At 44.0% G+C, this 21584-nt stretch overlaps 1 protein-coding gene across 8 annotated transcripts in view; it reads right to left on the bottom strand.

The window, feature by feature from the left end:
- Window positions 1–2753: 2753 nt before the first annotated feature.
- Window positions 2754–21584, bottom strand: part of PRPSAP2 (phosphoribosyl pyrophosphate synthetase associated protein 2) — a 77757-nt gene continuing 58926 nt past the window's right edge. Inside the window, exons 2-15 of one of the 8 annotated variants that reach the window (XM_066329895.1) lie at window positions 21034–21282; window positions 18149–18518; window positions 17449–18057; window positions 15188–15307; window positions 14603–14753; window positions 13457–13509; window positions 13264–13330; window positions 12565–12737; window positions 11531–11646; window positions 8038–8093; window positions 5606–5754; window positions 5022–5092; window positions 3964–4110; window positions 2754–3441 (exon numbers count right to left, since the gene is read on the bottom strand). In XM_066329895.1, the coding sequence (XP_066185992.1) occupies window positions 3283–3441; window positions 3964–4110; window positions 5022–5092; window positions 5606–5754; window positions 8038–8093; window positions 11531–11646; window positions 12565–12737; window positions 13264–13330; window positions 13457–13509; window positions 14603–14721 (1110 nt within the window). In that variant the 5' untranslated portion in view covers window positions 14722–14753; window positions 15188–15307; window positions 17449–18057; window positions 18149–18518; window positions 21034–21282 and the 3' untranslated portion in view covers window positions 2754–3282. The other 7 variants (XM_066329890.1, XM_066329889.1, XM_066329896.1 and 4 more) reach the window with 7 other exon arrangements.

The following is a 21584-nucleotide window of genomic DNA, read 5'->3' as shown; positions in this document are numbered from 1 at the left end:
GCAGAATAAATGCAATTGGAGAGTCTTTATCTGAAACTGCTGTAGCTGATGGTTGTTTCTGTTATCAGGGCTGTTATCAGGGCATTTGGCTCAACACCCTGCATTAGGCTAGGGGCAGAGCTGCTCACATGCAGCAGACAGATGGTTAATTGGTTAATTCTGTGGTTAATTCCACCTTGCTCCCAGGCTATAGGAGCATTTCCATAGGGGGTGAAAGGGGCAGAGGATTTATACAAAACAGAGCAAGTCACAGAATTCCAGAATGATTTGGATTGGAAGAGATCATCTTGTTCCAAACTCCTGCTAACCCAGGCTGCTCCAAGCCCCATCCAACCTGGTCTGGACACTTCCAGCATCCAGGGGCAGCCACAGCTGCTCTGGGCACCCTGTGCCAGGGCCTCCCCACCCTCACAAGCAAGAATTTCTTCCCAGTGTCTCATTGAACTCTGCCCTCTGGCAGTGAGAAACCATTTCTCCTTGTCCTGTCTCTCCAGGCTCTTGTCCAAAGTTCCTCTCCAGCTCTCCTGGTGCCCCTTTAGGCACTGGAAGGGGTTCTAAGGTACCCCCAGACCTCTCACTTCTCCATGTGAATATCCCCAGCTCTCCCAACCTGGCTCCACACAGCACAACACACAAAAATACACAAGTGAAAACTACAAGAAAATAATAGAAGCTTTCAAATATTCCATGCAGAAAAGCCAGGCCTGTAAATAAAATCTATTCGAATAAGAAAGGAACAACAGGCTCTTACCCATATTCCCACACCACCGTTTAAGGAAAAATAAACCACGGCAACAAGGTCAGCAATGCTGAACTGCTCTGAGGGGGTAACAGATCCAGCAGTGGAATTGAGCTCCTTCATTGCTCAGCCTCCCTCTTCATCCTCAGCCTCACAGGGACAGTCACTGAATCAGTAACTCATTATCAGTCCAAGAACATTTATCATTAAACAGGGATTATCATTATCAGCAGCAAGAATTGTGCTTCCAAAGGTGCCAGGGTGGGCAGCCTTGGCCTCCAGTGCTTCCCACCCCTCTCCATTCTCAAGGGAGCCAAAACTCCTTGATTTTGGTGTCTTTCAAATGGCCAGGGTTGAAAAATGTCTGAGTGATGCCTCACGTGTTACCCTCCCTTTCCACCACCCCAATACTGTCAATAGCCAAAGGACCAGCAGTCCAGCCTTATGGATGCAGTTTGTTCTTAAATTCCTGAGCCCTCATCAATATCATAATTGCACTGCATGAAACCAGTAGAAGCTGGGGGGGTTTTCTGTGTTTTAAAGCAAAGATCAAACAGGAGGTGGGTGAATGCTTGGGGTGGAGCCTGGCACGGCAGCAAGGGCTGACCAGGAGAGACCCTCACAGAAGAGATCACAAAATCATGGAACCATTTGGACTGGAAAAGTCCTCTAAGACTTCACTGAGTTCAACCATTAATCCACACTAAACCACATCTACATTGCTTTTAAATCCCTGGTGATTCCACCACTGCTCTGGGCAGCCTGTGCCAACTCCTGACAACCATTTCCACGAGATTTTTTTCCTAGTATCCAACCTAACCTCTCCTGGTGCAACTTGAGACTGTTTCCTCTTGCCCTGTCACTTATTAACTGAAAAGACCAACTCCCACCAGGCTGCATCCTCCTGTCAGGGAGCTGTGGAGAGAGGCAGACACAGCAATTCCTCTGAAGGCCAACACAAGACAGGCACAGGAAACCACTTCAGAATTCCTTGTTTTGGAGTATTTAGCCATCATTTTGCTGTGCTTATCTGGCTCATTCCCAAGTGTCAGCACACTTTCACAAGGTCTCACTAATAAAATAAACAGGGTGCAGTTAATATGCCCATCACTGAGTCAGGTCAGACTTCTCCTCTCTTTGAAGGAGCCGCGGCAGCACCGGGAGCAGCTCTGCACATCCCTGAGAGGAACCGACCTTCCCCTTCAGTGCTCAGCTGGAATTTGACCTGCATTAACACATCCAAAGTGCCCACACATGTCAATAAATCAGCCTGATGTATCCATTAACATTACAGAAAGCACCTGGTTTTATCCTTTGAAGTCAATGAACCCTCCGAAGTCCCTGAAAGTTTGTCTCCAACATAGAAACGGTGTCAACAAAGGTTAATTTTCACTTCTGAACACGCCAAAAGCTTTATACTCATTTGTAGGACATGATGGAAAGATTAAACCAAACAACCTCTAAATGCTCATCAATTCCACCACTGTTCTCTCTGCAACAGGTGAGGAACTTGGAGTCTCAGGGACTGGGAGCTGCCTGGCAGCCAGCTGGCCATTCCACCACACCTGCCCGAGGAGGGCTGGGAAAACAAACCTGGACAAGTTCAGCTCTGCACTATGGCGTAGTTTTTAGCTCACCTGCACATTCAGGACAGGTGCAAAACCTTTAAAAAAAACCCAAAAAACAAACTCATTTACCTGTGATGAGATGATTTGGATTTTACCAGCTGGAACCTACACCCCCCTGCAATATTCTCAAGTCAAAGAATCAGAGAATGGTTTGGCTTGGGAGGGATCATCTCATTCCAAAACCTTGCCATGGGCAGGGACACCTCCCATTATCCCAGGTGGCTCCAAGCTTGTCCAACCTGGCCTTGGGACACTTCCAGGGATGAGGCAGCCACAGCTTCTCTGGGAATCTGTGCCATTGTCTGAGCAAGACCCTGTTGCTCCCTGATATCCACCTGCCATATTTAAGGACACAGTTTAGAAGACAAAGGACAAGCACATGAACATTTTTAGAAAGCTCACACAAAACAAGTCTTTATTCTTTGTTGCAGAAAATAAATACAGGTGCATATTCCATATGCTTTTCTATAAAAGCACTCCTACAAAATCACTGAACTGCATACAACAGTACAACCTTTTTGGCTTTTAAAATGCAAGTATTATACAGTCACTTCATTTTGTTATCATTTAAAGCACTTGTAGCAAGCAGCTTTGGAAAAGGAATGCTTAATTTAGAAGCCAAATTCTTGCCTCAAGTGTTTTGTGGAATTTTTCCATCCTGTATAGTGCAACTAACCTAAAAGCAACTAGAACAGTTTTTTGTAAATTGTTTATTCCCATCAACCCCCCTCCCCCCCGAAAAAAAAACCTGCAAAGGGGAAAAAAAAAGTCTTAAAAACTGTTCTACCTTGATAGTTAAACCAAGAGAAAACAAGAAGTGGCTCAATGAAAATATTAAGGTAAGCATGATGCTTCACAGCTCGTTCTCCGTTCGCTTCCAGTTTGGCCCGGGGTGTTTGTTTAGAGGAAGAAGCTTTAATCATCCACTCCTATATTCCTGAAAAGGTATGACATGGACTCCCCATTATGGATCCTGCGAATGGCTTCTGACAGGATCATGCTGATATCCACAGTCTTGATTTTAGGGCACTGAAGTTTCTGTATTTCGTGTGGAATTGTGTTTGTAACAACCACCTACAGGAAGAAGAAATGGTCAGGAAGATGAAGTTCCATTATGTTTTCCACCTTTTATACTGGAAGTGTGAAAGGGAGTTTTACAGATCCCACAAAACCACTCTGGCTGACAAAATAACGTTTTACATTACTGTCAGGGTCACAATCATAGAAGGATCACAGCCATGTGTTGCCATAGGTTTCAGGTAACCATGGATACTAATGGCACTGTCCCTCCTTCCTTTCATTCATTCATTCTGCCACACAGATCCAGAGGAGACACAAAAATATCCCACCCACTGAAGGGAAAGGTGTGCTGATACTGACAGTCCAGCATCTCACCACTTCCCACATTTCCCACTGCTACAGCTTAAAGACATGTGGATGTTAATATTCCAGCACACAATTCCGTAGTAAGAAAGCCTAAACCAGGAACCTCCCATCTAAATCCTTAATGCTATGTGTCAATGATCAAATGAGGAGAAAATTGCTGGCTTAGGAAAGCCCCAAATCCCGTGCTCAGAGCTCAGACTCCACACTTACCTCATCGATGGCAGACTCCTCGATCAGCCGGGGAGCGTCTGAGGACAGCAGCCCGTGGGTGGCCATGACAAAGATCTTGTAGGCCCCTCTCTCCTTGAGGGTCTCAGCTGCAGCCAGGAAGGTGTCAACGTCATCTATGATGTCATCCTGCCAAAATCCCAGAGTTATTGAGGGCTCCCCACACCAGACAGACCAACACGGCACATCTGACTGACAGCATAGCTTCACCAAGTGTAACAAACACCAAACTATCAGAAAATTGCCCTTTTGTCCAACAAACCCAGAGATAACACTCTGCTTTAGAGAAATCATGAGTGCATCAAGGAATTGATTGGAAGGGACCTTAAAGATCATCTCATTCCAAGCCCTGCCACAAGCAGGGACACTTTCCATTAGACCTGGTTGCTCAGAGTTCCACACAGCCTGGCCTTGAATGCTTCCAGGGATGGGGCAGCTGCCCTCATAGGGAAGAATTTCCTATCCAATCTAACCCTAGTCTTCTGTAAGTCTGAAGCCATTCCCTCTTGTCCTGTCACTGCAGGCCTTATATATAGTCTCTCTCTATTTTTGGTACTGGAAAGCCACAGTTAGATCACCCCAGATCCTTCTCTTTTCCAGGCTGAACAATCCCAGTTCTCTCAGCCTCTCCTCAAAGCAGAACTGCTCCATCCCTCGGATCACCGTGCTGGCCTCCTCCAGACTTGTTCCAACAAGTCCACGTCCATCACCTCAGCTTCACTGGCATTTCTAAACTCACCACTAGGAAGAACAGGCTGATCCTCCCCTCCCGTGGTGTGCACACAGCACCTGAACCCCTTCAGGTAAGCACTGAACAGAATTTCACCTGCTCTGCTCATGGAAACAAGGTCCCAGTGCTGCTTTCAGAGTGGATCCCTGCAGAGCTCCCAGCCAGCTTTGTGAGTGTGTCAGTGCTGCCCCATCCTATCAGAAGTCCACCAGCAACCCAAAGTTTAGTGACTGATACAGAACAGCTACTTGATTTCTGCAACTTTAACATGTTTCATTTGATTTATGAGAACTGATGGCATCTCACTTACCACAATGATAGCTATTCTTCCTCCTACATCTCCAACAACTGTGATGGGTGGTTTTTCCTTGGGAATTAGCACTGATTAATGGCAAATGTTTTTAGAAGGGCAGAAAGGAGAAAGAAAAGAGAAAGTTTATACAATTTATTTGAACTATGGAAATGTCTGATGGGTCACAACTATTAGAGACATGAAGCAACAACTATTTCAACATCACTACTGAGAAAAGCAGCAGGATTCTAATACATAAATTTTTTAAGCTTAATTAAAATATTAACTATATTCATTTATACCTGATTTCTTTACCAATTCAATTAATTTTTAATTTCAGCACAGAAACAGAGTGGCTTGCAAACATAACCAGTTCAGTCACCCATTGACACCCACACTGGGTTCATGCCCTGCAGTTTTGGTGGTGCAGCTGTAGGTCACATCCACATTCAAGCAAGAAGGAATCATCTTCTCCCCACTAAGAAAGATGATTTTTTTTCCTCCGTGAAGAACCACTCCTTTTAGACAGTCCGTCCCTGCCAAACCCAACCCCTAACCCCACGAAAACAGCAGCTAACACTTTCCCACACACACTTACTTACTGGGGATCTCCAGGCTGGGGTGGATAGCAGCTACATATTTGGCTGTAGGAGGGGAGTGCCGCCCATCCACCATGTCAGACTCGGCATCCTGAGCTTCCCCGTGGATCACGGCGATTCCCAACCGCAAGCGCTCGGCAAACGACTGCGCCCTGCAGGGGAAGGGGTAAAAGAACCCAGGGGAAAAAATGGTTAAATCTAAAATTATTCATTTGAAAGATGTGCAGTCTTAACCTGTTTTCGTTTGATTTCTAACGTTTTCGGATGGAAGTCAAACGACCCTAAAATTTGAGGAGAATTCATAGAAGAAATCGGTTGCCTCTCAATATCTTGTTTTTATCAGGTTTGTTGAAGTCAGAATAACCTTCAAAGTGCCCATATGGGCCTTAAAGCAACAGGAAAAATGCTGCAAGTCACAAAATGCTGACTACTCCCTTCTGCTTTGCCCAACAGCCAAAATAACACTCTCCAGCATCCTTGGGATCCCATGCTTTAGAGCAGGGCACATCTAACACTAACCAAGAACAGCCTCGATGTCTGCACTGTCTACATTTAATGGGAAAAAAATATTCATATAAAAAGAGAAAACAAGTTTTCACCTATTTATTTAGTATTAAATAAAGACAATATCCCTGACCTGCTGACACATAACCTGAGATACCCTATGGGAAAGGGGATCTAGATGATCATTCTGCCTGACAAACCACAGTTGGATTTTTGAACAGCTTGGAATTTTTTAATTAGCTAACATGAATTTTCTTCACACTCCAGAATTTCTTCAACTAAAATTAGAAATTTCTGTAAAGAAGTGTAAGATTAGTTGGGGGAGTGGGAAAAGCAGAGAGTCAGGAAAATAGGAATTTGCATCCCAGATATTGGAAGCAGCAAATACAAATGAGCAGATCCATCCCACCTTAGCTTGCACACCCAAGGGTTTGGGATCCTGCCTCAGCCACCTATCCAAGTCTCCTCTGGTCCAAGCAAGCCCAGCACATCCACAATGATTCACTCTGCTCTAACATCAGCACCTCAGACCTGTGCCTGAATCACCTCCTCTGTCCTTAAGCCTTATTTCACTATCCAAACAATCCAAAGTCCAGAGAATAATTTGCCCATTGTGATACTCAGTTAATTAAAAATGAAAAATCTTCCACCCTGTGGTTATCATACAGTTATAATATTTTTGCAAGTAGTTAATTATAGGTAATTATTATTACAAACAGTAAGACTTATGACTTAGCAGGAATAATCCTATCAATAAAACCATATTAATTACCTTAAAATGCAGTATTAAACTGAATAAAGTTCAAAGTCAAATGATTTATTAATTTTCCAGTGAGCTCAGAAACCACAGAGACATTCTGAACCTCACCATGAAGAGGTTCTTTTCACAAGCAGGCATTCATCAAACGTATTTTCCTAGATTGTTTTCAATCTGGATTAGGCTGAATTATCCTTCTCCCAATACAATGTAACTCGTCAAATACTGTCCTTAAATACTCATAGGAACACGTGAAGAAGCTAAACAATAGAGTTCTGGGTTCCTCTCCCCCACAAATCCCTGCATGATGTGCAATTCATCTGTCTATTTGCTGGCATTGACTATTACTGGATAAGCATTAAAATGCTGCAATAAACATTTGCCTCCACCCAAGAGGCAATACTGACACTGTGGAAAAGAAATGGAAAAGGAACAAATGTAATGTATTACCTGGCCAAAACCAAAAGAAATCATAAAAAGTAATGTTGGAGAAAAAAGATGACAAAAGGTGATTTGTTACAGAAAATAAGGAACACAGAGTATCACAATTTGTTGGCATGGAAGGCTAAATACTTTTTCCACAAACCAAGAGTTTGTCACCACAGCAAATACAGCATCTCTTAAACCACCATCCAGCTCTTACAGCACCTGCTGACAGCACTGGAATTCCAGAGTTTAGGACAAAATCAATAAAAAGCTTCATGAATTAAGAACAGTCATTCAGCCACCAAAGACTTCACAATCACAATCACCTCAAACAGCAAACCCAGTTTCACCATCTGTATTTAGGATCTGATCAGCCATGTTCTTAGTTATGTCCATGTTAAGAAACCCATCTGGATTAATGGCATTACACCCCCAGCCACTTCTCCTCATTTACAGCAGGAGATTTATAATGTAAATGCCGACAAACATAAATAACATGATTAAAAACCTTCTTAACATAAGCACTGCACTGATTTACAGCATCCTTTTGTATGGGTTTTTTTCACTCTCCTTAGATTTATTATGATTACAGCGATGATGTAAAAACCACACAGCTGACAGGGGAGAATTGGGAGGGATGTGAAGGCTGCATCTTCTAATTATTGGGTATTTGTCCTTCACTTGATCCTAAGAACAAAATCCCGACAGAGATTTCCTGCTCTAAGGCAAGAGAGCAGATCTTACCCACCTCTTGGCAGACGCAGGAGATTTGGCCACAATTACAGCATTCCTGTAGTCTGGTATCTGTAGTAAATAACAGATAGCAATGTCCACTTCATATCTTTAGACAAATTTAAACTCAGTAAGAATCAGAGAACTTTATTTTGCCAGAAGAATTTTAAGCATCGAACATTTCACCTATGAAAGCAACCTCGAGAATCCATGGTACATGATCAGGGTTGACAGCTCAGTAAAAACATGTACTTAGAAAATTCAGATATTAACTTCAAACTATACCTTTTATAAACCCCATTTTATAATACAGGTAACAGGAAACTGCTTAGTTTAGGACATAAGTGTTACAGCCACAAGTGTTAAAAGAAACAGGAAACCATCAAAATTAAAGTTTCCTGTTCAACCTAAATAGTCTTTAATCACTAAAAACCAGCATTTTACAACTTCCTATTGTCTTTTAGAATATCCCAAGAAAACTCATACCTCTCCATCACATCATACTGACTTTGTGGACCATCAGAAGGGATAGAACTTCCACAATCACTGGAGGCACAGTCTCACAGGGCTGCTGGTCAGCACGAGGAGATGCTGCTGCAAATGCTGACAGCACCAGAAGGATGAGGGCAGGAAATCTGGGTTTCCCTCTGATGTCTGACAAGAGCTTCAGTCAGGCTTCACAAGCACAGTCTGCTCCTGAGTTTCCTGCCCCTGCCCCATTCTTATACTGGTTTTCCACTCCAGACTCCTGATCCCCATTTAACCAGCATTTTAGTCCCCATCTCTCAAAAGTTTCTTATCCTCATTTCCATCTTCCCTGCAAACAGTTACTCCACATTGGATTCATCTGGCTTGTAACTTCCCAAGCATTCCACCATTCACACTTCCAGTTTTCCAAAAGCAACTACAACTGCACTCCCTCTGGGATCTCATCTCACCCCACTCCTTGCAAACTGAGCCTTTTCCTTCACGGTGCTGCCCTGGGATGGTCCATCTCTATGGAGAGCAGCTTGAAGAGAACCTGTCTGTCCTTCTACCTAAAAAACACAGTCCTACAGTCCTAGCCAAGCAACGTCCTACAGAGCAGTTCCAGTCCTCAGAATCCCAGCGTGGAGAGATGGAAAACTCTTCACTAAATACCTGCAAAGTGCTCTGTCAGGGATGGAATTCACAGGTTTGTGGGGATGACACCCTGTCAGATGTCAAACACCCATTCCAGAGCACTGAAATATTGGGGTTTCTGCAAACACAGGCAAGGTAAGTTCTTCCACAATCTTATCCACAATATACAAACTGCACTGACTGATTATTTCCAAAAGCTCCACCTGAAATGGGCACGGAAATAATAATAAAAAAAACCAAACACTTTGGGCAAGGGCTCAACCAACAGAAAATAAGAAATTTTCTGAGGACGTTGGCAACATTAATAATCCACAGTGTTAGTAACTCCACCTATAAACTGGGAATCCAGCATGTTCTGTCCTTTACAAACTGAGTTATACAAGAGGCTACAAAGATTAACATGATGGAAGGCATGGACAAGGCAGGGCCTGTCACTTGACATAATAAAGGCTTTGATCTAGTTCAGACACCATTGCCTCATTTTTCCCCTGCCAAATTACCAAATTTGCTCTCAGCTCTTCAAAAATGAAGTCAGTAAGCCAGAAATGTCATTCCAAAGACACTGAGGTGTCAACAAGTCCATGTAACAAAGGGCTATGACACTCTGGGATTAACACCTGCACAAAGGAAAGAGAAGCCACAGAGTATCCAACATTTGCCAAGCACACAGAGGAAACACCAAACTATTTTCATATCACAGGAATTCCACTGGCTGGACTGTCTTCATCCCAGAACAGTGATTCTCTTCACAGCTAGGCATAAATTTTCAACAGGTAACAACGACAAGCCCTCATCCTCCTAACTTTCAGTTAAATGTTTCTTAAGTGACTTTCATTCTTATCAAGCTGGACTCCATTTCATGTCCTCAGTCCATCCCATCATGATTCCCAAAGCTTTGAAAGCTCTGGCATTCCCAGCACCAAGGATATATCCCAGGATATGCAGCAAGTTGTGGCCACCAGAGATGGATGGATACTGAATGATGGATACTGAATTCCCCCTGAGCAGCAATGGATCAAAGTTTTAAGCACAGATACTAAAAATGATCTGGCTGGTGAAGGTACTTGCCAGTGCAGATCCCATGTGATCAGATCCATTCAGTTAACTCTGGTTTTAGCAAGGCCCCTCATGGATGAGCAGAGGGATGAAGGACTGAAAGTATATTTTAAAACTTCTCTCCACATGCTTCAGATCTCTACAAATGCTCATTTGTTAGACTGCACAGTGGTGTGAGACTCAAAGCTGCAACAATTCTGTGTCAACCATTAAAAGCTCAGGAATCAAAATGTGCTTCAAGACCAAAACAGGACCATGATCTTGTTACTGAGCATAAACCACACTTTCAAGCAACACATAAAGGCAAAAACTGTTTCGTGTCTGTGTATTTGGTTCTTCCCTTTAGTTCTTTTCTTAAGTTAGAAGTGCTTACAATGTGCAACATTTTTCTCCTGGAACACAAGACTGTGGCAAAGACAGAGCCTGGGCTTTTGTTCTGCCATCTTCTTTGACTACTACCAAATTAAATAATAATGAGGAATTCAAATGGTAACTGATTCCCCAAACAGATTTTAATACTGTCATAACAAAATCATGTTGGTTTGGGTTTCTTTAAGGGGGTGGGGTGGGGTGTGTTTTGTTTTTAAATTGAGGCATTCCTATCTCTATAAAAAGAAATAGCCTGGATTCAAAAGCAAGAGTGAGCTAAACCTTTTTTCTCATCAGGAAGAAAGCACTTGCTTTATTCCAAATTACCATTAGTCAGAGGCTTAATGTGCATCTTATACCTACAATTATAGTTTGCACATTTTGTACAGGCCAATCTACCAGGAGCACCTCTCAAAACCCTTATAAAAATAAGATGGATAAATGGAGACACAGAACATCCCAAGTTAAGCTCCTCAAGTCAAGACACGCAGTCTGAACAAACAGTGGGTGAGATTTCCACCCACCAGCCTGATTTTCAGAGCACAATCAATAGGCTCCCTCAGAGTTTACAACTTCCAAAGGGTTTCTTATTATGGGATTTAAATTTATACCCACACAAGCAGCCCATCCTATAAATGTGAAGGAAAGTGGAAATAGGAAAGGAAGAGGACACCAAAAGCAAGAAAATCCAAATTTTTTTCAGTGTTAGGGGAATACATCTAAGAAAAAACAGCATTGCTACATGGGTAAGAAAACACCAGCTCTTCAGGAAAGCAAAAATTAAATGTGGGGCAGAGAAGAACCAAAAGCTCCCAACACCACTCCCTGCCCCAACACAATCCCTCTCCCCTTAAAATTCAGTTTGAAGAGTTAATCTCTTCAGAAGAACTTGTTTCAGATGCCCTGAGACATGATAAAAAAAGAATTTAAAAAACCCAACTGTAATAACAGGCCTTCCTCACCTCTTCTTGGATGTACTGGAGTAAAAATGGGGATGCTCTCAAGTTGTCAACTGGAATATTGAAGAAACCCTGAATTTCCTTCTGATGTAAATCCATGGTAATAAGATGAGTTAGTCCTTTAAAACAAAATAAGACATGCAGAGAAGCGCATCAAGAAAAGTAAGAGAGAACAGACACTTTATTTTTCTAAGATTCACTGCTGTTTGTCCAGAAAATCTCTAAGCTGCATGAGAACACTAAGTGAAAGTACATAATGAATTAATTTTAGTCCCTCTTAAGCACACTGGCATTAATGTGTTTTGAGGCTTCTACAGTGACTTTTTAGAAAGAACCTCAGAACACTGCACATAACTGACTCTGCAGTGCCACACTGAGGCAGGCAGGAGCCTTCTCCACTGGACATGGGACAAAATGGAAGCACTCATTTGTCCTGTGTCACACAGCAAGACCCGGGCACACTCATTCATTCTGAACCCCTGAGAAATGGGCCAAGCTCCTAATCAAAAACCACTTCTCTCAAAATAACAACCCAGATCACACAGTTTGTTACAACTGCCTGCTTTTTCCCAGGGATGGGAGTGAAAGGAAAGAAGTAGAAAATGTGTTGAAGGCTGTGAAAATGAATAATCTCATTCTCCCACATGGTCTCAAATGAAAAGGACAAAGTGCATTCATCCAAAAAGTAAAAAAAACAAGACAGAAATGACAAGGCACAGCTGTTCCAGACTGTAAGAAAGGCAAAAGATGGTATTGTGAGAGGTGGATACCAAAGCAGCTCAGCTCAGCAGACTCATTTTGCCAGCTCAGTACAACTCAACGTAAAATGGTTGTATCAAATTTGGGTTTTTTATGAACTCAACACTTGGAAACATTTCTGATTACATTCTCCTTTTTACATAGGTTTTAAACACATGAAAAGCTTGGCAGTTATTTTTAAAAAGAGTCCAAATTTGCATAGAGATCTCTCTAAACCTGGAAGCTGACAGCAGGAGCCCTCCTTGCTCTGATTCTTTAAGGACAAACCACATTCTTACCAGCTTTGCACATCATGGAGGCCAGCAATTTGGAGACAATGGAGCCCCTTTTTCTCATCTTGCATTGTTTGCTGTAGGGGAAGTAAGGAATCACTCCAATAATGCTTTTGGCACAGGAGGTTTTACAGGCATACACCATGATCAGGAGCTCCATGATCGTGGTATTCACATCCCTGCAACGAGAAACATCTGCTTCTGTGGCTGGGGCATAAAAATCCTGTGTTCACCACAGTATTCACACCCAGCAGAGATGGAGAGGGCACGTTTTTTGGAGAACTGGTCACCAACTAAGACCCACAGGTCTGAATCACAGGACACATTGCCCAGGAAACATTCCTCCTACATCTTAACTTTGTGATGGTGGTAGAGACAGGGAGCTGAGAAGAATTTCAAGAGAATGACATAAGCAAAAGAGTACACTTAAGGAAGGAATGCAGAGACAAAGGGGAAGGTTTCATTGATATAGTCACTAAAAATTAAAATAATAGATTTTACCTTATGCCAAAACTGTCTTTGTGTACATATAAAAAGCCCCACAAAACCAGTAACAAAAATCCTCCACAAAGAAAAGCCTCTATCTAGTTAATCTAAGTTTATTACACTGCATCACAAACATAAAAGGTGATTAAAAATGAAATCCAGAAGCATTCCTGTGGACAGCCCACACCAAATGCTGGCACAGGGTCTTTAAACACTCACTTTGAAACTGTTTGGATGATGAACACATCCTTTCCTCTCACAGACTCCTGAATCTGCACTCGTGTTTCTGCCAAGAAGAGAAACATGTATTATTTGCAAGAGCAAAACTCTTCTTAAGAGTCTGAGAGAAGGTGAACCAATACATTCAAATCAGTGTCAGGCACATTTCCAGTTTTGCTAATTAAATGCTCACCTCTGTTTGGCTCTTGATAAACCTGAACCTTCCCCATCTCAACTCCCAAACGCCTGCAGGAACAGAAAAAAGGTGGAAGTCAATATCAAATGTAAATCCCATATAATGCAACAGTTACTGAAAAGGCTGCATTCCATGGGAGAAAACCAAGGAAGGAAAATCCCAAACCATAAACCAGTAATTACTGTGAACATCTCTTTAAAAAGTACCTACAATTTCCAAAAGCTGCACTGCAGACTATGCTAAACTTATTTTCCAGTCAAGCTCAGAACAAGCAGCAGGAAAAAAAATGCTGGGATACTAATTCATGTAATATTTTGTCATTTTTAATATATTTCTTGCCCTATATATATATATACACACACACACGTGGCAACATACATGTGCACAATAGTTAAAAATACAGATTTTAAATCATTCTTCTCTATAGAAAAAAGTCGATGTGGAGGGAAGAGGAAAGAGTAGCAAGCACTATTTTATGGATAATGGAAGAATAATATCTGCTGTATTTGTTCCCAGTCAGCATTAGCTAGACCCCATCACTACAAAGAGGAGACCAGTGTGTGCTCTCCAAATTCTTTCCACACATAACCTGTGTTCCTCTGCACTCCCCTTTCTCCTCCTATCACACCTAACTTTGGGTAAATAAGCTTCTGGAAGAAATCCATCCTGTCTAATATTCCCAGTAATGGTCTACACCCTAATTAGCACAGTAAAAATGTACTTAAGTCCTAAAAATTCTGCTGCAGCTATTATGGATTTAAGCTAAAGAAACGTTCTCATCCAAAATGTACAGAGAGCAAGAGGGATGTAATTTTCCTGCCTCCCCCCCAAAAAAAAACCCACTACAAGGAGTAAAAACTTCTTCATGATGATTTAACACTATGCAAACATTAATTATCCCACGTGTTTCCTACAAAATGCTGCAGCCAATCACAACCTGCCACGGAACAATTCAAACACAGGTTACTCTCTCTGTTATGGAGTTGTTGAAATTCCCTCTCCAACAGAGCACACTCCATATTCTTGCAAATCATGACAGTTTGCCCATGTAACTTTCCTTGAACAGAGAAATCGAGTGCCCAGTAAAACAAATCCCACCAGGATAACCCCAAGATCACAAGATCCCCTGCAGACTTTACTCACTCAGCAATCCTCTTGGACAGTTCCATGCACGAGGAATTGGAATTAGCTGAGAACAGCACCAGCCCACCCTTGGTGATATTCATGATGGCCCCAAATTCAGTTGATGGCACACAAAACATCAACCCTAAGTTGTTTTGCCGCTTCTACAAGACTGCAAGAGATCAGAGGTCATTTCAATCTGTGGTAAAAAAAAAAAACAAAACAAAACAAGACACATCTTCTCTGTTTAGAAAGTGTAGTCTCCCAGAACCTTGACTAGTCCAACATCCTTAAAAATCTGTTATCCCCACTTAAATAGCTTCCCTACAGCTCTCCAAAGATCCTCAAGGCAACCTTCTAGCACCAAGTTTTTTTTTCCTTTTTTAACTATTTTCCTCAGGGCATCATCCAGTAACACTGACACTTTTTTCCATCAGCTTGTCCACTTCATTTTCCAGAACTGAGCAACGTTTATTGATTTTTCCAAAATCACAAAGACAGTCAGGGGTAGAACTGAGCTAAAAAGAGCTCCTGGGCCCTGGCTATAAGAGCCTATTTCCATAGCTGAGTCTCTTTTCAACACTTTGCAGTAACTTAGAAACTTACAAATAAGGATGAAATGTAAGGAAGAATTCAATAAAGCTGGCAGCTGTAAATAATGACCTCTTGCACAGCAAATCCACTTGCTGAAGCAGCTGTTGTCATTCTTTGAAAGCAATATCTCTCCTGTGAAAACAGGAGAAAAATATCAGGAGGAAATCAGTATAATCTGGGGTTTGTTTCAATAAAGGCAAAAGCCACTAATCTCACCAAGGATTTGATGGGATTCCATCTTTTTATTATTCTTTTTATTATTTTATAAATCACATTTTCATGGTTACTTCTACTATAAAATTTTAGTCAAATAAAAGGGAAAAATAAAAAAAAGATCCCAATGACCAGCAGCCCTGGATAGATCAGCCTTCAACTCCAAATCCTGCTGCACTTCACTTCTGCTGCATAAATAATCCAATCCTTCATCAACCATTTCAGCATTATGTAGGAGACTGGAAACATGAAATAGGAGTGGCATAATTTAAACCAAAACAGAAGCTACAGCTACATCAGTAACTTCTTTCCTGGTAAACAGCTCCCTGCTGAGAAACAGAATTATCTAATAGTCACACGGAATTGGTTAGAAAAAGCTGATGATGTATCAACTACTAAGTACTCCAAAACAAAAACTAAGAGTTTTGTATTTACAGGAACAGCTGCCTAGGTCTGTAATGGAACTCCTTCACACCTCCTTTACAAACAGACTGTGTGTCTCAGTTAAACTTTGTCAGAGGAACGCGACTCACTCTTGCGAAGAGCCAAAGTCAAGTCAGGAACTTGTTAACAACAAATCTGTTGGTGCCAAGGCTGAGCTCTGCTCAGTGAATGAAAACCTGCCTGTCATCAGAACTTCCAAACTGCACAGACCGAGCACAAACAGTGACAATTTCAGCCCCCAGAATGTCTGAAAGTTGCAGTGCACTAAAATCAGATGGCCCCCTGAAATCCGCAAAGCAAGACCTGTATTCCTCTCCAATTAAATACCTAAAAAAACCCCATTTCTTAGCTAGTGTTTCTCTGCTCTGCTGCTCACTCACTCTCTGCAGCTCCCAGCTGTCAACTAATGGCCATCACCCATCAAATATTCATGATGGTGTTCAAGATCTATCTCAGCTCCACCAGAGCGAGCACAGACCTGAAATGCTTTTAGGTCCCAGAACAACACCTGACAGCTCCCTGCTTGTGTGCCTGGCTGGGAACAGTGTGCAGGAAACTTTCCACGGCACCAGAAGCATTCATAGAGTGTTCTGAAGGCGTATTTGTATCCAGTTTTGTGTCTTCGTTGTTCCGTAGATTAGGGAAATGAGGAGCCTTAGGAGATCTGAAAAGATGAGTTGCTGGCTTCCAACTATTGCTGAGGGTGCACTTTACACCACAATACACTGATGTCTCTACACGCAGCAGTGAATATTGCTCTTCACGTAACTATAGGGCAAGGACTTTTTTGTGGATGTACTTCAGCAGCTACAAGTGGGCTATGGTGTGTGTGGGCGGCGAAGTTGCATTTCAAGAGTAAAATGGATACATCACCCTTCAAACAGGTGCTGGGATGAAAGCAAACTCACAAAACTTTATTAGATGTGCAAAGACATGACGCTACAGGATACGTGGGACCATAACCCTGTGGTTTGAGATGGGCCAACCTTCCAAGGTTGAACACAAGCACCACACAACAGGCTGCAGCACAGACTCCTGCCTTTCCTTTTGCGCTGCACACAATTACACAGACACATCATGATGAGCACAACAATTACGGGGCACACATGGCTTTATGCCTCCATGAACTGAGCATGTCCACACAGAAAGCAACGGAGGCAGGAATACTGGCTGGGATAACCATGGTACTAAAGAATGGACTCCGTGGGATGGAGGGAATCTGCACCCTCTCACCCATCTCCCCACAGGGATTATTTCCGTCCCTCCACACTCAGTGGCAGACCCTTGCAGCCCACACCTCCCTAGCAGTCCTTCAGATGCTGCAGGTGGGTTACTCAGGCCCCGTGGTTCCCCGTGGATCCCATCCCTCCGCCCCGAGGGCAGCCCGGGCACGCCGCAGCCCCGCGCCGCTGCCCCTCGCCTGCGGCTCTGGCGGGGAGCCCGAGCAACCCCGAAAAGGGCCGCCCAGGAGAGGGTCTCCATCCCCTGAGGGGACGGCGATGCAGCCCATTCCTCAGGCGTCGGAACCCCGCGTGGGGAAGGGGGATGTCCTGCCCCTCACACAGCCGGCTGCGATGGGCTGAGCGGGCCGGAGTGCCCCTCGCTGAAGGCCTTACCTGCCGGCTCCGGCCCCCCGGCCCCGGGAGAGAGCGGCCCGGCCGGAGGGGAAGGAGGGGGAGAGGCGGAGGCGGCGGCGGAGCTCAGCCCCGGCGGTGCTCCGCGGGCAAGATGGCGGCGGGGCGAGAGGCGGGAGCGCGGGCGGGGCGGGCCCCAGGCGGCGCCCCCCGCCCCTCAGCCGCCGCCATCTTCCCCTCAGCCGCCGCTGCCGGGACGGCGCTTGGGAGCCGCAGGGTCTGAGAGTGTTAGCGTGCTCAGCGCTGGGAGAGAGCTTCGGGATCATCCAGTCCCACGAAACCGCGTCCCCCGCCGTCGGATGGGGATGCTTCTTCCAACGCCTCCAGGGATGGTGACTCCGGCACCTGTCGGGGTACCTGTCCCAAGGCCTGACCACACCGACAAATAAAAGGATTTTTCTGATATCTAATCTGAATGTCTCGTGTCTGAGCTTAAGGCCATTTCCAAGACCCTGCTCCTCACTGCAGCATCCTTTCAGGGAGTTGGAGAGAATAAGGGCCCTTGAGCATCCTCCAGAGTGAACAAACCCAGCTCGGCCATTCCTTATAAAACACATTTTCTAGACCCGTCATGAGCCCTGTTGTCCTTTGCTGAAAAAGAGAAGTTCAGATCTGAGTCCCCAACTGGGATGATGGAGGGACCCCAACACCACAATTCAGCTGCCCCTCCACCAAAAATTACCCTCGGTGCAAAATCCATGTGGAATGACACAGTGATGTCCACAGGGTGCCATTGTTTTGGAGCTCCCACATCTGCATCCCCATCAGAGCGGGATGGAAAGGCGGCTGCCACGCTGCTCTGGGCATCTCTCCATCCCCTCCGGACACCGAGCTGCCATCTGGCCTTCGCCACCAGCAAAGTGTTTGTAGAAAAAGAAGCATTTCTGCAAAGTAAATTAAGAACAGAAACTATCAGTGGGCTCTCAGTTCCTCGTCAAAAGCACACACGATTTATCCGGAGTCCTCTCAGGACTCTCCTTGCCACATACATTGGTTGAGCTGCACACAAAGATTCTTTTGTCATCTGAAATGAGGCTCCTATTTCAGTCACCCTGTTTAAAAAGAAAAAAAAAAAAAAAAAAAAAAAGAAGCTTTATCCCAAGACACCCATGACAGAACTGCTTTGAGGAAGTTACAGTCATCCCACACAGACACACATCCCTCCTTTAAATACAAAACCCAAACACCATGTTTTTTTCCCCAGACTGCACAGTTCGAACCTGTTTTAAATTATACTTCTCAGTACACCCGAGTTGAACAGCATTTTATGGCTCAGAATTTTAGCATTTAGCATACAGCTACAAATCAGGTACTTTCTGCTGCAGCTTTTCTCACAAAAAGCAATTAAATTTCATTATTCCCAGACTGCAGATCTGCACTGGTCATCCCAGCAGATATTTCTGTCCCCATTGGCCTTAACATAAAAGAGGAGGAAAAGCCACAGGCCAGCCCAGTAAACATGCCTGCAAAGGGACAACATTAGATTCATAGTTTGAAACCATGTTTCTGCCACTACAAGCGGCATTTTCCACTTTAAATATTCACAGGCCAGTGTTTTCCCCAGATTTCACATTTGCTTCATGCTTCATGCATTCCAAGACTTGGTCATCTCCTTTTCTGATTTTTTTTTTTTTTTCAGCAGAGTCAGAGCTGGGGAAGGAGAAGCCATTTAACATGGAGCCGTGGAGCAGATGTTGAGCACTCCACTTGCAGGCTCACAAAGCCAGGACATCTGTTAGAAATATGTGAGCAGAGAGGCCATCAGCCTCTTAGATGCTGCAGTGATCCTCTGCCTTTCCTGCATCCTCTTCCAAATTACACTGAGGTGGAAGGGAATAGTCCAGTTCCTCACCACCCCCATCATCCCCAGTCCATGTTTTTCTGCTTCCAGGCTGGTGCTTCCACACAGTTGATTCAGGATCATTGACCCAAGCAGGTTCCTTTTTTTTGTTTCAGGGCTTTCAGCACAAAAAGGAAGGAAGCTGAGCTTTTTGTTGGCCTCTTCACAGAGCAGCAGAGATTTCTCTTAGCATTGGTCTCACTCCGAGGATTCCTCTACAGGCTGGTGCTGCAGAGCAGTTTAATGCAGAACAACCAGAAACAACACATGGCAAAGTACTGACCCATAATGCAATTAGCAGCCTTCCCCAGAAGCATTTTTCAATACCCTAGGGCACTCAGAATTTGCTGACAGTTTGATTTGTGATGCCCCAAATTCCTGACATTGCTTAAGCAAACCATAGGACCAGGAACTAAGTGATCCTGTTTTCTGATCCTTTTTTTATAAGGCTACTGCCTTTGTTTTCTTAGAGAAAAAAAATCAATTTTTTCCCACCTCTGTCGTCCTGATGAGAGGAACACCAGTTTAAATCTCAGCTCCCAAGGGAGAGGGATTTGTTAATTTAACAATACTCTATCCAAGCACTTAGAGTTCAACAAACAGTTGCTCCAAGATGTGCACATGGATTTTATTTCATTTACAATGATTCAATTAGCAGCCATCTAAGGAATTCTGAAAATTTGCTGGGTGTGAACTCACTGGCTCACAGAGGTTTGTTGTTCTTAATCCAGACACGACCCTGGCAAGCAGAGATGTGCAAAAAAACTCCCCCCACACCATACCTACTCCAGACAAGGTGAAGGGCACTGCTCATCCAGCACTGGGCTGAACGACAGCTTGCATCCATCACCTGAGAGGAGATAAATGCTGCTGCCACCCCAGTTCCTGAGCTCCATCCATCACTGCTCAGCCAGGTTGGCTTTTGTTTCTTTAGAGTTGTTTTTGTTAAAAAAAAAACAAAAAACAACAAAACCCCCAACTATTTAAGTTCACCTACCAAACCAGCTGACAGTGAGAACTATCAGACATGGTGCACCAAAGAAAGACTCTGATTTCATGCTGACAGCCCTGTAGATGGTCTCTCACAACAAAAAAGGCATCCCAAAAAATCTGGTACCCTACACAGCCCCTCTAAGCCCGCAGGGAGGTTCTGCAGCACACAGGCACCTCCACAGTGAGCACAGACCAAAAGCCATCACCTCCCTGCTCCTCTGCCTTTGGCTTTATTGCCTGGGGGACAACTGTGTCCAATTTCCAGAAGATTATGCCTTGGACATCACCCAGTTAGGGAGGCAGAACTCAAAGCAACTATAAATGCATTTTGGAATTGATGGAAGGAGATGTAATTTTATCATATCTTAGGAGTGAGCTGGAAATAGTACTCCCATGTCTGGGAAGCAAAGTGCTTTAATAAAGGTCCTGGAGCAGGGAACACATCTTCTCTGTGTGAAGGGCTGTGGCAGTAGACAGCACTCATTGCTTTATCAAATATTACTGCTCGGCTGTCTGTGGGAAATGGGCACAGACTCATTTGTCACAGTCCTGTTCCCCCTGAGTCACAAAGCTCTGACTGAAGGACTCCCTGAGTTCAGGGTTTTTTTTTTTCCTGTTTCCAACTGCACTCCCAGTTCCAGGTCAGTCTGTAATGTTTAACTCAGCTGCAGCACAGACACGGGGTTATCTCCAACCAGCCTCCCAACAAGGAGACGAGAGGGTTGTGGGAGTACCTGGAGTGTGACAGGTCCTGCACAGACAGATGGCTCGAGCTGGACATCAGGGCAAGGGTTTGGACAAACACTGCCCTGAAACAAAAGCCGGCAGTGGTGCCTCTTGTTTGGTTCACAGATTCCTTCTGCTTTGCTGTGCCTGGTCAGTTCTGTCCTGCAAAGTCTGTTTTACATCCTGTTCACGTCCATCACCTGATGTTTATGTGTGTGGTTTGCCCTTTGATTGGCCTTTAGGCAGAAGTGGTTGGACTGCACAGTGAAAGTAATGTCATTTTAGGAATTTGAACAGCTACACAGTCTGTGACAAACACTAATTAGTGCCCTATTCCTCCTTGTCCTACCAAGTGGGTCCCAGCATGATTTGCCATTTGCCTCACTAAGCTGCAGCTTCTCTCCAAAGAGCACACAGGCACCATGCCCTGTGCAGGCATTTAGTGAGCACAACAAGGGCTTGACGTGGGCACTGTAGACCAACTTTGCAGATTAAAGCAGAATTCAGTGTATGAGAGCAGGTCCTGTGCTTTGCATGTGCAACTGGGGGATGTAAATGA

The sequence above is a fragment of the Sylvia atricapilla genome, chromosome 15 (genome assembly GCF_009819655.1).
Source record: "Sylvia atricapilla isolate bSylAtr1 chromosome 15, bSylAtr1.pri, whole genome shotgun sequence".
NCBI classification, from domain to species: Eukaryota; Metazoa; Chordata; class Aves; order Passeriformes; family Sylviidae; genus Sylvia; species Sylvia atricapilla.
This window is presented reverse-complemented; position numbering and strand designations above follow the sequence as displayed.